The sequence below is a fragment of the Ambystoma mexicanum genome, chromosome 8, assembly GCF_040938575.1.
Source record: "Ambystoma mexicanum isolate Mex_15411 chromosome 8, UKY_AmexF1_1, whole genome shotgun sequence".
Lineage (NCBI taxonomy): Eukaryota > Metazoa > Chordata > Amphibia > Caudata > Ambystomatidae > Ambystoma > Ambystoma mexicanum.
This window is the reverse complement of record NC_090929.1, coordinates 1520687393-1520703990: the sequence shown is the minus strand read 5'-3', so window position 1 is coordinate 1520703990 and position 16598 is coordinate 1520687393. Positions and strand designations below refer to the sequence as shown.

General features: G+C 45.1%; 1 protein-coding gene across 1 annotated transcript in view; it reads left to right on the top strand.

Annotated features, from left to right (window-relative positions):
* CFAP43 (cilia and flagella associated protein 43) overlaps positions 1-16598 on the top strand; it is a 1012780-nt gene that overhangs the window by 27704 nt on the left and 968478 nt on the right. Inside the window, exon 2 of the mRNA XM_069611745.1 lies at positions 8567-8820. Coding sequence (XP_069467846.1) covers positions 8567-8820 — 254 coding nt within the window. The remainder of the gene's footprint in view (positions 1-8566; positions 8821-16598) is intronic.

The window sequence follows — 16598 nt, the reverse complement described above, 5'->3', positions numbered from 1 at the left end:
AACAGATACAGTGTGGCAAACCATCTGTGTCCTGTCGTGTCCACTTTGGCTGACTTTACGATGCAGATCAAGGGATTGTCTGTTAAGACTGTACATTTGGCTCCATAAAGGTAATCCTGCATCCCCATTCAAGGCTGGAAATGCACGTTTTTGCACAGGATAATGGCCTCATGACGAGTTTGGCAGTTATTCAGCAGTAAATTCTGCAAATTACCACCACATTCGATTATAGTTACTGCCACTTTGTCCCGTGGATTTACTGCCATATTACAAGCGTTGTTAGGGCGGTATACACCTATTTTTTGAGTTTATAGTACTCCATGTTCATATCTGTGAAATTACCGCCAGCGTTAATTCAGACGATTTTTGGTAGTGAGGTTGAGCTAAATCTTTCACCTTATGGCCAAACTCGTAGTACATCAATGCTGTAATGCAACGGTAATGGAACTACCAGCAGATGACTGCGGTTTTCCCCCACATCGCCATATTTGCAGTGAGGCCCAATGTCCCTCTGAAGCAGACAGGCCTTTACTGGTGAATGGTACATGTCAATGTTACCCACTACCCACTACTAGAGCATAGTCCTTGCTCCGTCTACACTTTCTTTTACATGCAATATCTAAGTAAGGATGTTGTGGATTGGTAGAAGCAAGCACAGGTGCATCAGTGAGTTTGCAAATCAATAGTTCTAAAACCTGTTGACCAGCCACTGTCAAATATTTACCTAATGCCTGTCTAACTTGGTAGTGAGGTACATTAGTGGTTTGACAGACAGTACACCGCTTCCTCATAGCTGGTATCATTTATGGTTAGGAACAGGGCGAAAACATATGATGGTAGTTGCAGAATCATAAGTAACTTTGCAGTTCTTTCAGAGAGTGGGTCTTAAGCCATCTGTGGAGAGTCTTCACTTTTGCATAGGTCTGCAGCTACTTTGTTGGTGGAAAATAAAGGGCTGATGAACTTTAGACTGCTTCTGAAGAACTGGCCATTTTTCCAGGGATACTTTGTGCCCTTGAGCTTCCACGTGGTCCAGAAATTCTACGAGTCGGTCATCATACTGCACAATTTTTCTATTGGCGGGGGTAACACAAATGTTGTGGGGCTTCCATTTGATAGGGTGACTAGATGTACCAGGGAAGAAGGGATTGGGCCTCATTACAAGTTTGCCGGTCCGGTAACTACGGTTACCAGTAAGCTTTCCGGTACCGTAGTTACCGGACCGGCAAACTACGAGTTCTGCTCGTGGGTGCCTTTGCGCCAGCCAGGATCCGCACCCGCAAGCAGACTATGTTGAATGCACTGGCACCATTCACAAATGGTGCCGGTGCAACCGGCTTCCTCATTCCCATTGAGCCCTATGGGGCTGAAATGGGAACAGGCGATTTACCGGGTCCGGCTATGCTGTAATGAACTGGTAATTGCCCATTCCTGGGTGCCAGAAAAATGCACAAGTTTGGCGACAGCCTGCCAGTTTTACAGTCAAGACTACCGCCAAACTTGTAATGAGGCCCATTTTCTTAGTCTTTCCAAGCAGTGTTGGCAAACCTGGACATATCCTTGATAAAGGTGTTGCGAATAGCAAACCCCTGGCGGCGGCCGCTGCTTTGGAGGTGGCTAGCTCCCCTAGCTTGGGGTCTATCTTCACTCATATCAACCTCCTGCACTGTGTCGCAGTTTAAGTTACCCAACTAACCTATGACTCATTGGGCCTCATTACAAGTATGGAGGTAGCCATGCCGCTTTTAGCGGCATGGCTACCCCCATACTGGGTACTGGGTCCGGGTTCCTTGAATGGGGAAATACCGGGCCATTCCGACCTTGGAGGGCACGGTATTTCCCCATTCAAGGGACCTGGTACATCCCCATTGCCATTTGATCCCCCATAGGGCTCAATGGGGAGGATGCTAACAACGGGCCCGGTAGTCACTGGAGGAGACTGGGTGAGAGCTGTTATGGGGGAATTTGGAACAAGGAGAGAGTGGCTGTCTTGCCCAAAGGGAAGACATTGAATGGTCTCCAGGGAGTGTGCTGTGCTTGTCAAGTGCTGTGGAGGAAGGGAAGTGTTAGAAATGCACATCATGTCTTCCTCATGTTATGTTTGTAAATATGTTTGGTCTTTACTTGTTTGTTGCTTACCATAATGTGATCACCAGGTTCATGTTATTGCCTGTATTTATGTGGCTCTTGCATCACCATGGAACGTGGAACTCTTGGATGCCATCATCAGGAGTTCCAGGTTCCAGGTTAAAACAGTTGGCGTTAGCAGGCGGATGGGGGTCGCTGCACTGAAAGCTTGGCCGAGTGTTAAACCAATAAAAGCCACTGCCTATCTACATGCGTGTCAGGTCTAGCTTATTGTCTCACCTCTGATCAAAACAATGTGTATTTAAAGGAAGCTCAAGGGAAGATTCATCCCTCTTGGACAAACTCGAACTGTGATAACGTGACTTTTAAACTACCAGAAGTACTGTTTTCGATGTGTTATTTGTACTTACTATGCACAGTTTGCTTTACTCTTGCTTATGTATATAACTGTAAATAAATAAATAAATAAATAAATAAATAAAATAAACTACCAGAAGAAATCTAGGTTGAACTTTATTCTTTTTCTTTTCTGCACCTTCAAACTTTATATTTTGAAACTCTGAAAGAAAAGCTATAAGTGCAGAAATCCAGTTGTACACTTTATATTGCGTTCAGAGTGTAAGGGTCAGTTTGGGTTTTTTGGACACAGGACTGAGGACGCTCTTTTTTGTTTAACATCTTGACACAAGTGATTCTTACTTTTCTTGAGGCTGGGAAACCCCTTTTAGGATTACGGATAGATAGGATGTCCCCCCAACCCTCTTATTATTTTGATAAATAAAAGTCCATAGCAAGCACCTACCATGCCACTGTGTCTGTATACTAACATTATTTTCCCCAAAATAAAGGAACTCTGTAGCTTCAGATGACAAATAAGGATCCGAACATCAGCAAATGACTGATAATGTATAAACAAGAACAACACAAGGGATGAATAAACACTGTCATGCTTGACATAGAACCACCAAAGGCAGTCACCAACGACTTAAAAAATCCCTATATATGCGCTCACTATTCAGGCATAAAGGTAATGAACGATGACCACATATCCTAGTTGTGGTCATGCCTCTTGATTCTCAAGTACATTATATTTTCATATGATTTGCAGGTCTGTGATCCAATGGTTTCCTCCTAGTTTTCCAGAACTTCAACATCGACTTCTTAGCCAATATTAATACTCTGCAAATCCTACAATGGATTCATTCACTAAGTGGACAGTCATTTTCATTACATTTAGGAGAGCTGTTTGGGTTTCGTCATCAGTTTCCTCATCAGTTGACCACCAGCCACCAGATCAAGCCTGTTCAGTGTAGTGCCCTTTCAAAATCGCACTGCATGTCCCAAATCATATCATACATTTAACAGCCCTAACACACCTCTGTATCATTTCCTAGATGCTGCATTTTAGCAAGGATCCATTAAAGGTGAAATGTTACCATTATGCTGAGTAAATCTCAAGTAGTCTAACTTGCTATTGTACAAGTCTGAACCTCGGCTTTCACATTTATTTGGGGTGATGCTCTGTTACAGAAAAACTTTCAATTTCTGCTGGAGTCAGTTACATTTTTTCATTGTACTATTCCTTTTCTGGAATGAAACCCCAAAACATTGCAACTGTCCCCAGTGGGCAAGTGGTTTCGTCTTTTTTGATTCAGTCTATTTTTCGGCTCTATAACTATTCACATACGGGCACATTGGCCTTGGGTATTTTTGACTATGTCTGCCTATTTTCGGGCTTATAACATCATTCTAATATGGTGGCACTGGGGCAAATGAGGTGTAATAACACTTTTTCGGACACGCATTCTAAACTGATGGAATTACCATATGATTGCCATTTTCAGTTTCTTTCTCTTTTTTTATCCATTTCCTGTTTTTATGTGTGCTTCGCTCTGACCCCTGAACCAAACTGTTCTGCGGTATGTTTTTTTATATTGTTATTTTCCATATGGTATGATAACCGTTTGCTCTGTTTTTACCATTAATGTTGATTTGCTGTTAGGGAGAATTCTCTTATAAGGCTAATTTCCCAAACCTAGTGAGTCCCCCAGCAGCTTTGCTGGATTTTTGGGGTTTGTTTTTTTCTCCTGCTAAGAGTGAGACTCTTTTTCTCCCACTCTTAGGCATGATTTGAAGTATGTCTTTGACTTTGTGTGTGCTTATGGGCTATGGGGTCTTTTACTCCATAGTGTATCATCTGTTTTTTTTGTGTATGTGTTACACAGCATCCTGAGTGCAGTAACACAGGGGTGTCATAGTGACCCCCAAACATAGACTCCATACCCTGGGACTGACTACTGTCTCCCAGGGCATGTAAAGTCACCATTGACTTTAATAGTCATAAATTGTGAAAATAACCAGTACAAACCATCAAATTGTGGAAGTACTGGAAGGGGTTAACTATATTGCCCCTGGGTCTGTTTTCAAGGGGGCACTGTCCAGTCCCCCCTTGTCGAGTTTCTGGCTGGTGGCAGTGGTTACCACGCAAAATATTCCACCGGAATATTTCCTATGGGATTTTCCCATTGATTTTAAACACACCACTTTTTGGTGTAATGTTAAAGCTACCGCCGGTTTATTTATTTAATATTAAATCACCGGTTGTGTTTTTTTGCCAGAACTCTTTTCTAAAATGGCGTTCGTGTCCGTCTCTGTAACTCTGACCAAGGTCGAGCCCTTTGTTCCACTTTTTTGGCGGGCTTCTCCACAGAAGCCCTCCAAATGGTGCCACTCTGTCTATCACGGCTCGCTCCCTTCGCTCCCGTTCCCGCCACTTGGGGGCATGTTTTGGGGTTTATTCCCTACTGGACATTTCCTCCGAACCTTATGCTGCAGTGTCCTGATGAATTGGGAGCGCTAAAACCTTATTTCCCAAATTACTTCCCTTCCGGATCCATTCCAGGTTTTTGGCAGCCAGCATGCTACTGCTACTTTAATCAAATGACTATGCTTCCCAGAATGCCTGGCTCACTGCTTCACCTCCTCCCTTGCAGGACAAGGCTGGGTGGAGGATAGGCAACACCTGTCGCTGCAGGTGCAGCAGGCGGCACGCCTGAGGGGTGTGCTCGTTAAGCAGCTTTAAAAGCCTCAGTTTGCTTCAGTCCAGCTCTGGTCATTGTTGCTGTGTTCCTGTTGTGACTGGTCCCTTGTTCCTTGTTCCTAGCTTTTGTGCCTAGTGCCCAGTTCCTGTTTCTTGTTCCGCTGCCCTGAATTTCGGATTCTTGTGCTTAATTGATTTCTGCTCACTGGATTTCCCTTTCTGTCTTCCTCTGTCTGCAGGCAGCCTGTCTCTGTGCTTTACCCTTTAATGCTGCCCAATTCGCCTGTGTTTTCTGTTTCTTTGTTGCTGTCCTTTGCTACTGAAAAACCTGATGCTTTAGTCTTTCCCTTTATAGATTCAGCTTCCTGCCTCAAGATTTCCTTTTGTGATATCATTTTCCCTGCTCCTGATCCTTACTTTCTATTGGGATCCATTCCATGTTTTCCATCTCACTTCTGCATTCATTTCCCATGGATTATTAGGTGTTGGTGTTATTGTAACTAGTCCCAGTGTAAATGCCCTTTTTGTTTCCTCACTATTTTATATCACTATTTCTACTCGGCCCTTGACTAGGGTCTTATGTATTTAGTTTCCTCCACCCATTGCTGTTATAGCCTTCAGGGTTCCTGTTTGATCAACTGGGTTCGTGAGTTTACTGACATTCAAGTGGTCTTTCCGGTCCTCGTGAGTACAGTTTCTAAGTTCCTTATTCTGTATCATCCAGAGTGTCAGCTCACAGATCCTGTCCTTGCTTGCCCTCTACGTGGGTTTAGCGCTGTCAGTATCTGTAATAGCATAGCATAGTAGAGTTTGCCGACTTTCCTTTCAGTCATAAGGAGGTTCTAAGTGCTTACCCCACATTCCTTTTCATATATAGGTATTATTGTTTCTCCTGGGTTTTAGTATACACAAGTCTTGGGTTTTGTATGCACATATTTAGATTCAAAGTTGTACACTGTGAGATTCCGTGCACATTGCCTTCTTCCTTTCTTAACACTGTCTGGGTTCCACAGGATGTGTGGGCAGGGGAATTGGCACCCTGGACTGCGTTGCCTTAGCAACTCAAGTCACACTCTATTCTGATTGGCCCAGTGGTGATCAACGCTTAGCATGTTTGATTGACAGGTAGGCGGTTGAATAGGGGTTTTTCTGCATAAAAGCAGGACTTTTGGGACTAGAACTTCAGAAGTCACCACAGGACCTAAGAAATCCCAAGAGGGAAGAAGCTGACCCATCTGCAACAATGACACCACCGGTGGAGCCCTGCTGCAACGACCTCACCACTTTCCCGACGACAAGAGGAGATCTTCTGCTGGAAGTCTTCTCCATCTGAGCTGGTGGGATCAACCAGTTCACCATTTCGCCTTCCAAAGACGTCTCTTGGTCGAATCGCCCGTGCCAAGCACCCCGGCTGCCGGATAGCCAAGCTTCACCACTTTGACCGCGAAGAAAAGGAACGCACCTTTTAACCGACGAACTCCGCGGCTGGCCTCTTCCTTGGGCAGTGCAACGACTACAAGTTTCCTCCTTGACGAGATCTTCTCTTCCCCTGGTCGAAACCACGACTTGCATCCACTGCCAGGAAAAACTGCCTCCGCTGGAGCTTCCTCTCTCTTTAAGGTACTGTGTTCCACCTGGCCTCCCTTTCTTCAGGATTGCTAAAGGTGACCCTTAAATCCTTGGCTTTCCAACTGGGTTGGCCCCAGACCTTCTAACTTTACTTCTTAAATCACCCCAACCTCTTTTGAACCTTCTGCAAAGACTTTTAGTGCATTTTAAACCGTGTGATCCTGGGCACATTCCGTTTTGCTCCATTTAAAGTGGGCCTGGCCTATGAACTTTGACTCTACAGTGTATACTGCCTTCACTGACTTGCTTTGAACTTAGAAAAGTGTTGGGAACTGTTTTATTTTTATGACTTGCCTTTTTCTCTCCCTTTAACCTAATTATTGGAGTACCATCTAGGTTACGCGCTCACCTCTGTTTTGACAAAAAGTGGTGTTTTAATTTAGACTTGTCTAGTAATTGCTAAGGGAGGTGTGTATACTTTTCTGATTGTGTTTTGAACTTGCTTTGACTTATAGTGCTAGTGTATTTTCTAAAGTCTGTGTTAAATAAATAATTATATACTTTTTATACAAAGCTCTTGTCAGTGTTTGCTTGTTCCACTGTGTTTTTGGTCCTATTGTGTATACTCGACGTACTGCCCTATTCTTCTTGAGAGAAGTCTGACTGCTCAGCCACAGCTACCAGGTAAATCTGGGTGGTGCAGACTGCTACCGATTGGGTTTACTGCTTACTCCTGTAGTCTTAATCTTTTTGCAGTGGTCCCTAAGGGAACTGCACAGGATTCTGCCTAACATTTGCAATGGGCCAAACTTACCATGACAATATTGTGAATTGCTATTGGTTGTGTACCTATTGTACTTTATTTGTGGTTATCTCTTTTTGTATCATACCCATACAACACAGTCTTTAAAACGGCCAGTTGGGTCGAAACACGTGTCTGCTGTTCACTACCTGATTAAATATCCTCGTGAAATCAATACAAGATTATTTGTAACTGCATTATCAGTTCTATAATTTTTTGCATAAATATCTTTTTTCATCATTGCGCGATTTGCTTTGCCTCCAACTTATTTGAAGAATCTTGGGAGTTGTGTTGAACGTGATGCTTGTACCGGAAAAGTAGCTGGAGAGATGAGAAGTGACCTAAAGTTATAGATCAAGACGTTCAAAAATGGAACAAATCCAGACGGATTTTCATTGGAAGCATATTTGAACTTTAGCTTCAGTTTCTAGAGAAATGTGCTTATGGGGAAACCTGTTACAGTAGGGTTGATTTAAGGTTAGCACTACTTACTGAACCAAGCCCGCATTCCATGCAACCTGAGAGTTGCTACCCCCGCCCGCCATCTTCACCCCACCGCACCTTCCCTTCAAATGTTCCGTCCCTCCCAGCCCCACTTAGCTGATTACTTCCGTGCTGGCCGCGCCCACTGCCACTCTGGCTGCCTTGGAAATGGAAGAGGGGCTCCCCGGCCATCTTAAGTAAATATGTAGATTCAATGAACAGGACACCCTAGTCGTGCCGTTCTTTGAATCAAAATACGTAGCTCTTAGCACCCCGGGTTTCCAGATTACAAACCCAGTGTGCTAAAAGCAATAATGCCGATCCGGCCCGCTGGATCGGGTGGTACCGGCACCAAGGCCCATCGATAAGGCTCTCACTGCGCTCGTACCTTGGGCGTCGGGCCGTTAACTCGGGTATTCTTGCCAAATTGTAAAATGTGTCTATTTCAAATTGTACACGTAAAAAAAAACATTTTGCACACCTATGCATTGCATCATTTTACTAACTGCTTTTCTTTTTTTTTATATAATCCCTTGCCACAGCAAAAGACAGCTATTAACGTGTATTTTTTTTTCTTCATTCAGGTGGGTGCAGGGGATCAATAACCAGAATGTTACCTTTGTGAACAACAAGACTGTTTCCTATGCTTGTGGAAATTATATCATTTTCATTGATATTGAAACAAAGAAGCGGTCAGTGCTGCAGTGTAAGAGTGGAAGTATTGGTGCCTTTGCTGCTAATCCGTCTGCTGAAGTGCTGGCCTTTTCGAATCAGAGGCTTAATCCGTCCATTTACGTGTACACCTTTCCAGACCTTGCACAGAGGGCAGAATTAACAGGTGAGTGATCCCATCTCCTCCCATGTCCTGATTCTAAAGGATCCATAGAGTGCTGGCCATATGTATCTAACTGTTCCTTTACAGAGGGCTTTGGGAAGGGTTGGGAGGGGTTTCCCATGCAAGTGGAAAAAGCAAACCGAGGATACAGACCTTTTACTTGCTTTATTCTAAGTACCTGCATTCACCAAGTTGACCTGTGCATTTCTTGGCAGCCTGGCACCAGTGCAAATGATGTGCTGTCCAGCCCCCTTAAATACATTCAGTTGATCTTTGGGTCTCATAGACTTCCAGTACCCACTAGCGTGCCGGAAGAACATTTCACCATAAGAAAGCCCTCAAAAAACAAAACAAAATCTGTTGCGGGAATCAAAATGCACACGTGAGAGCAGTAGTTCATATGCTGTCCTGGTAAAGAAAAGCCCCATGAAGAGGTTATTTCTGTGGGATTGGCCATTGCGGATCACTGCATTGCCAATGCCCTGGCTAAATTCCTGTTTCTAATAATGATTTTTTTCATTAGGAGGTATACGTATTTAATACTTTCAATATAGTTGTATGAAATGTTGTGTATTTAACTTGTTTGTAAACATTGCAAGTTGTTATCACTTTAATGTTAAAGGTATTTGTACCACGTACCGTCACCATAGGAGTGGTCCACTAATTGATTTCAAAATGATCCTTCTCTAATACATTTGGATCATGTTCCATTATGGTGGTTTTGTGAGAATAATGTTGGATGAGTAAGTGTCGGTATACATTCAGTTGGAGCATTAGCGATTTAATGATCTCAAATAGCTTGTCCCTCTAAAACCACACCTTTTCCTAGCTTTGCCTCTGGCCCTTGTAAAGATAAAATGCACAAGTGGGTCAAACATGACCTTTCTGTTGATTGCTTGTTTGACTGCACCTCCTCCAACTAGGTGACAGGGAATGCTTTAATGTTTCTGTGTATTTCATAGTGCCTTCAATTTCTGAATTTGAGGACACTTTTGAAATGGGTAGAAATTCTTGCGTCAACAAATTACTATTTCCATTTGGCTAGAGATTCTCAATTAGGTCAAGATCGCAGGATTTCTACTTGAGAAGAAGAGATCAGTTTTTTACCTATGTCCGAGTGTTCTGCAGCCGTCTTCAAGGGAAAGGTAAACCATGGGGAGGGAGCCGTGGAGCTGGAAGTAGGTGGGCAAAGGGGGGAGAGGTAGACCCCGTGGTACCAAATCCTGGAAACCACAGCTCTCCTCAGTAGAGGCTAATCTTTAGTGGTATCTCTGAGGGCATTTCGAAGCTGTTCACCTCATTCCGTTATAGCACCGTTCTGTTTCAGTTGGAATGGGATATTGTGGGCTTTGGAGGGTTACCATTGTTATTTCTTTGAGATTGTTCTTTTGTGTGGTCCAGGTGGAGGGGGAAACTCGCCTTCTCTCCTCCCCTTGGTATAAGTCACTTTCGGCTATACAGACGGTTTTTAATCACAAATGATACCATGATTGCTACAAAGCGTACAATCGTTTATGATCAAGTTGGAGTTTTTGGGAAGCAGGGATTTGGGTTTGGTCTAATGAGGGACATGAGCAACACAAACAGGTTTGGTTATTGTTCCCAACGAAGGGGCAGAGAGTTGTGGGTGGAGAGACATGGATGAGTTGGTCGGGGGCTAGGAAAACATACTGCTGATTTTCTTGCAGATGCTTTCTATTGGGGCAATGCTTAAATCTCTCAATTTTCAGGGTCTAAATACCCCAGTAAAATGGAAAAACACTGCAGAACCTCATGATGAGGAGCATCCAGATGTCTTTTACCACCAGGAGACACATTTGCTCAAGCAAGATCAAACCCACCTCAAACACAAGCTAGAGCCACAAATAATTCAGACATTCACGACCTTCAAGACTAGAGGATCACAGATTTAATTCCATTGGGACCACCAGTACGATAACAAATATCAAAAAGTAGACATAGATGGCAGATCCATTTTACTGAAGGTTTGTGGGGAGGAGTCCAAACACTAAAGTCTACAAGAAGCAAGTGACGCTGATCACTTGAGATGCCAAAAAGGCTTTTGAATGTGTGAACTGGCTTTGGGGACACATTTATTGACAGGATCAGGGCTTATTAAGGGGCTCCAATGGCCAGGACAATGGGAAACTAGAAAACCTCTCCTTCATCCAGAGATACCAAACAGGGTGCCTTTTGTCACCTCTCCTAGTCGTCATTTCCCTGGAACTGTTTGTATGCAATAATTTGCAAAATACCCAAATCAAGGGCATTCCCTTTAGGGATCAAGAACAGGAAATGAATATTTTTGCAGATGCCTTTTTAATGGTGATCACTAAGACCATTAGTTAAATCCCAATACAATCAAACACTGTCAGATTTCAAAGTTAATATGCAAAAATCTGAAATATAAAATGTGACCCTAGGAGACAATATGGTCCACTGTGGAAGCCCAACAGCCCCATTTCAGTGGGCCCAAGACAGGCCTAAATATTTGGGGATTCATATTGCATCATTGTGCATACACTCTTCCAACTACTCTGCGTTACTAAAACAGATTGAATCCGATTTGAAAATGGGTGTGACAGAATGGCCATCTGATAAGAGCGGGATAGCCTGAGATTTGTTTAATTTTATTAACATAAAATGATGCAGGTAATTCTGCTATTGAAAGAGGAAGTATCCCCTTTTCATTAATGCTCCATGCCCCAATTATGGTGCACACATGTACCTTTGCTAAGACAGCCTATGCCATCCTCAGTCCAGCTATGGTATGGTATGGTATTGTTTATTTTTATAGCCCCTACACACAGGCAAGTGTTTCAAAATGCTCAAGGAAGGTGGGAACAAAGGGAAAAACAAACAGTCACTCAGAGCCCTTGAAATTCTGAGACGATAATAGTCTGCACAGGCAGAGTATTTGCGTAAAAATACATTTAACAGTTTGGGAAACAGAAAATAGTCCTGGCGGCAATTCTGTAGTTTTAACAGTGCAATTTAGGAGTGAGGACAAGAGAGGACAGACGGACCATCTTCAGCCGTGGTCTGTACAGATCATGCAAGTGCACAGAGGGTCGCAGTGGGGATGGGGGGATCAAGACAGTATTTAGGTAGGCAGTGCTGCCGGTAGGTAGGCCCCAGGCCGTAGAAAGCCTTGTAAACAATGCAAAGGGTTTTGAATTTGATCCTTGCAGCCACGGGGAGTCAGTAAAGGGATTTCAGCGGCGGAGAGATGCAGTCCCAGTGCTTGAGGGCAAGGATAAGTCTCGCAGTTCTGTTCTGGATGAGTTGCAGAGGGCGCAGGACAGAAGGGAGGTTCAGGAAGAGGCTGTTTCAATAGTCCAGACTGGAGAGAACCAGGGCTCTGGAGACAGTGAGCTTCTGGGGGAAAGTGAGAAAAGTTAGAGTACCTCTGAGAAGGTGAAGCTGATAGTTAAACTTTTAGAGATGCCTGAAATGTGAGAGAAGGAGAGAGTGGAGTAAAAAATGATCCCAAGGTTTCTTGCTTCGCAGGTGGGTGCGAGCACAGGGCCAAGGGAGGCCGGTCAGAGCGAAAGCGGGAGCAGAGATCCCAATACAAACAATCTCAGTCTTAGTAGCGTTGAGGCAGAGTTTGTTTTCAGCACACCAAGACTGAATAGCGGACAAACAATCAGATATGAGCAAGGAGGAGGAGGAGGAGGAGGAGGAGGAGGAGGAGGAGGAGGAGGCATCTGAGGGTAGCCTGAAAGATAGTTGCGTGTCATCCGCGTAGCACTGGAAGTGAGAGTTGAAAGTGGCAATCACACATGCCAAGGCAGCCATATAGACGTTGAAGAACCATGGGGATAGGTTAGATCCCTGGGGAACGCCACAGGTTGAGAGAGTGATAGTCGAGTGAAAGGCTCCAAGTTTCACCTGGGATGGTCAGAGAGGAAGGAGGTTAACCACGCCAGAGCCTGACCTCTGCCTTAATGCCAGTAAGACTGAGATTCTACTCATCGGCACACCCACTCCCTCCTTCCCTGCAGCTCTCTGGCCGGCCTCTCTTGGCCCTCTTACTGCTCCTACCTGCAAGGCAACAAACCTTGGGGTCATCTTCGACTCCGCACTCTCCTTCTCTCCTCACATTTCTGATGTTTTTAAGAAGTCACACTACCAGCTGCACCTCCTCAGAGGTATCCTTCCTTACCTCTCCTTCCCCCAGAAGCTCACTGTCTCCAGAGCCCTGGTTCTCTCGAAGCTGGACTACTGTAACAGCCTCTATCTAAATCTGCCTGCCTGTACTCTCCGCCCACTGCAACTCATCCAGAACAGGACTGCGAGACTTGTCCTTGGCCTCAAGCCCAGGGACCGTATCTCTCCAGGACTGAAATAGCTACACTGGCTCCCTGTGGCTGCGAGGATTAAGTTCAAAACCCTCTGCATTGTCCACAAGGCCTTCTGGGGCCTTGGGCCAAAATACCTTCAACTCTCTCTTCCTAAATATCTTCCTTCTCGAGCTCTTCGCTCATCCGCCTCCAACTCCCTCAGGGTCAGCCGCTTCTCCAAGCAACGAGTTGGGGGGGAGATCTCTCTCCGCAGCAGGGGCCTCCCTCTGGAACAGCCTTCCTGTCTCCCTGAAACTTGAGGAGAACCATCTCCGGTTCCGGAAGCACCTCAAAACCTTCCTCTTTGCTTCTGTTTTCTCTCCCCCTCTCCCCTGCTAAATCACTGAAACTGTACTGAATCAGCAACTGGGCCACTCGCCAAGCCACTCTCCCCTTGGCCCAGCCACTCTCCCCTGCACTGCCTCCCTGGCAACCCCCGCACTACGGGACTGTCTCTGTATCCCTACAGCCCCCCCTCCCAGCACTAGTCTGCACTTATCCTGCACTTGCCACCAGCTGGCCCTTATTATTTATCTTGTATTTACTAATCACATTGTACTGCACTTTCCCCTCTCCCTTTCCCCCTTGCACTTTTCCCGTCCCCCCTACCCATGCACTTGCGCGATCTGAATGACACCTGGCCTAGTAGGATTGTTTGTCTGTCTCCCCTTGTTCCCCCCTCCCTGCCTCGTCGCGCCTTGAAACACTTGTGTATAGGCGCGTTACAAATGCCATATCATATCATATCATACCTGTGATTCCCATGTCGTGGTTAACTGTGTCGAAGGCAGAGGAGAGGTCAAGGAGAATGTCAATAGAGGGGGTGTATTTAGTGGCCAGGGCAGTTTCAAAGGTAGGTCTCGCATACATCCTTGTCAGCTGCTGGGACACAAAGTTCCTGCAGGCAGAGGTGACTTTTTAATCTTTTGCACCTTTGATCTAAATCGTAATAATTTCATGGCTTAGTCAGTCTAGTGGCAAATAATCTTTAAATATAAGCCATGCCTATTTGTGCATGATAACTGCTAAGAGCACACAATTATACAGGCACATCAATTTGATATCACACTTGTGTCCAGTCTGTGAGCAGGGCCCAGCTGTGATATGACTGATGTATATGGGTGTCTGGCTTGACTGTATCCACAGTGGCTATGTGGAACAATGGCCAGAATGTTTCCTCTTTGTTCCCTATGCAGGAAGGGTAATCCCTTCCTTCAGAGCACATGATTCTCTCCCAGGAGGTCTGCTGGGAATTGGTGCCTCAAAAGCAGCACTGGTATACACTCTGTGTACTGACCCCTGGAGTCCCTTTGAAGTCTGCAGGCATGTCAAGGGGGCAGGATACGAGTAGCTAGGAGGGGAATATGGGCAGTGAGAGGGGTTCTGCCATCTTGGTTTCTGTTAGCGCTCACTACCTCTTTGTTTCCCTCATTTCTTGCAGGGAAGGCACTCTGGGTGTGATATAATAAAGCATAGGCGGAGTGTTGCAGAGTGAAGCAGTCTGGCATTGGCAGTCTGAGAGTCTGTTCACACTCTCTATCCTGGTGAAGGAGCAGCAACTGCTCAAACCATCATTGAACTCGCGGAGTGAAGCAGGCTGGCAGTCTGGCAATCTGGGCAGCCTTGGAAGCGTGAAGCTGGTAACTTCATTTCCAAATTGCACGATCGGATGATAAAAGGCATTAACTGCCATCAAGTATCGGTAAGGCCAGTACCTTCTATGTTTGCGGAAAACCGATGAACTGCTGGGATTAGCTCCCCTATCCTCCCTATCCTACTAGGTGAGTGGGTTGCGTTTCAGCGACATCAGCCCCAGTGCCTGCCTGGTGTGACTTGGTAGCCTTTCTTCTACATATTATACACCATAATTTACGTTGGCTACCTGTAAGGCGGTGGGCGAGCAAAACAGTGCCACATGTCACTGAAACGTCCATGCACTCACAGGCAGTGTAGAAAACGCGAAGAAGTACCGTCATCCACCTCAGACCCCTGTACCCCACCACATAGGCTCCCCCGGTGCTCCCTGCTTTGTGAATCTGATTCAAGTGATTTGGTCCTTTACAGGGGAGCAACTATTATGTCGGGTGACTCGAAGGAGCCTGCTAATAATAACCCTACCGAGTTTCCTGCGCCCCTTGGAGTGCCTGGCAAAACTAGGACTATGAACACATTTCAACGTCCTGATTTGAAAACACCAAGTAGAGAGGGGAGACTTCAATTGGAGAAAAAGCAACATGACTCAAGTGGGGACGCAAGGATTTGTCATAGCACGATGCCTATTGAAGAACTACCCTAAGAAATGGAAAGAAACCTTCAGCCACCGAAAATCAAGCTCAGATCAGACAAAGGAATACAAAGATCATGAGGGCTCGGATGAGGGCTCTAATAATCTGGAAGGAGTGATGAACGCACAATCCTCCACACTATGGCAGGATGTCTCTGGTTATGACGAGGATTAACCCATTCTGGAGGACGTATTTACACGCCCGACTCCCCAAATTATGCACAATCACATTTTTCTGAAGAATGTGCATCCCAAAGAGTAGGCATTTCTGTAAACACAATCCACAATTGCCTTTCGAGCCAACATTCTACTATAACCGCAAGACTCTTGACATAAACCCCATTATGGAAGGCTAGAGAAGTCTTGGTGATGCCAACAACAAATTTCCTCTGACACCTATATCAAGGAGCAAAAACCCAGATGATGGAAGCCTAACTGAAAATAGGATGAAAATGCCCTGGTTCAGAGACAAGTATGGGTAGAACCACATTTTCCCCCTCTAAAAAATGCATATTCTGAACCAGTTTTGAAGACACATGATTATACTCCTACCCCTATAGAGACATCGGAAAGTAGAGAGACAAGTCCACTGAGATCAGTGTCTTCGTCCTCCTCAGGCTCCGAACCCCTGTGTGGGCCAGCGTACCCTCATGATAGGGCCTCACGGGTGTATCAAGAGATGGTCCCATCTCTGGAAAATATGCTGAATATTATAATGTCAAGTTTGGCAGTGTCATTACTCTTTCATCAAACTGAGTTTATGAATGATCCAATGAAAGATCAAACGACCTTATTGGCCATGGTTCATAGAAAGTTGATATTCCTGGAGTCCTTTTCAGAAGCACTCAGGTGTCGACTGGACAAAGAAGCCGAACTATCATCTCAATGGCAGGGGAGGTGGATCTTGCAAGAGGGGAAGCCAATGTGAAAAAACGCAGTGATGACTGCTATCCTGGAGATCCTGAACTGGGCGAGAGAGGCCCATGAAAATACTCGGACGACCAACATCAAACTCTCTCCGAAATTACCTTAAGTAACCTCTGCAGTCGTCATCTAGACCTCGAGATGATGCTATTGTGGTTAGAGATGACCAATTACAGGAAGATATCACTGTGGAAAAGAGGGTTATGACCACAAGAGATCCCTCTCTA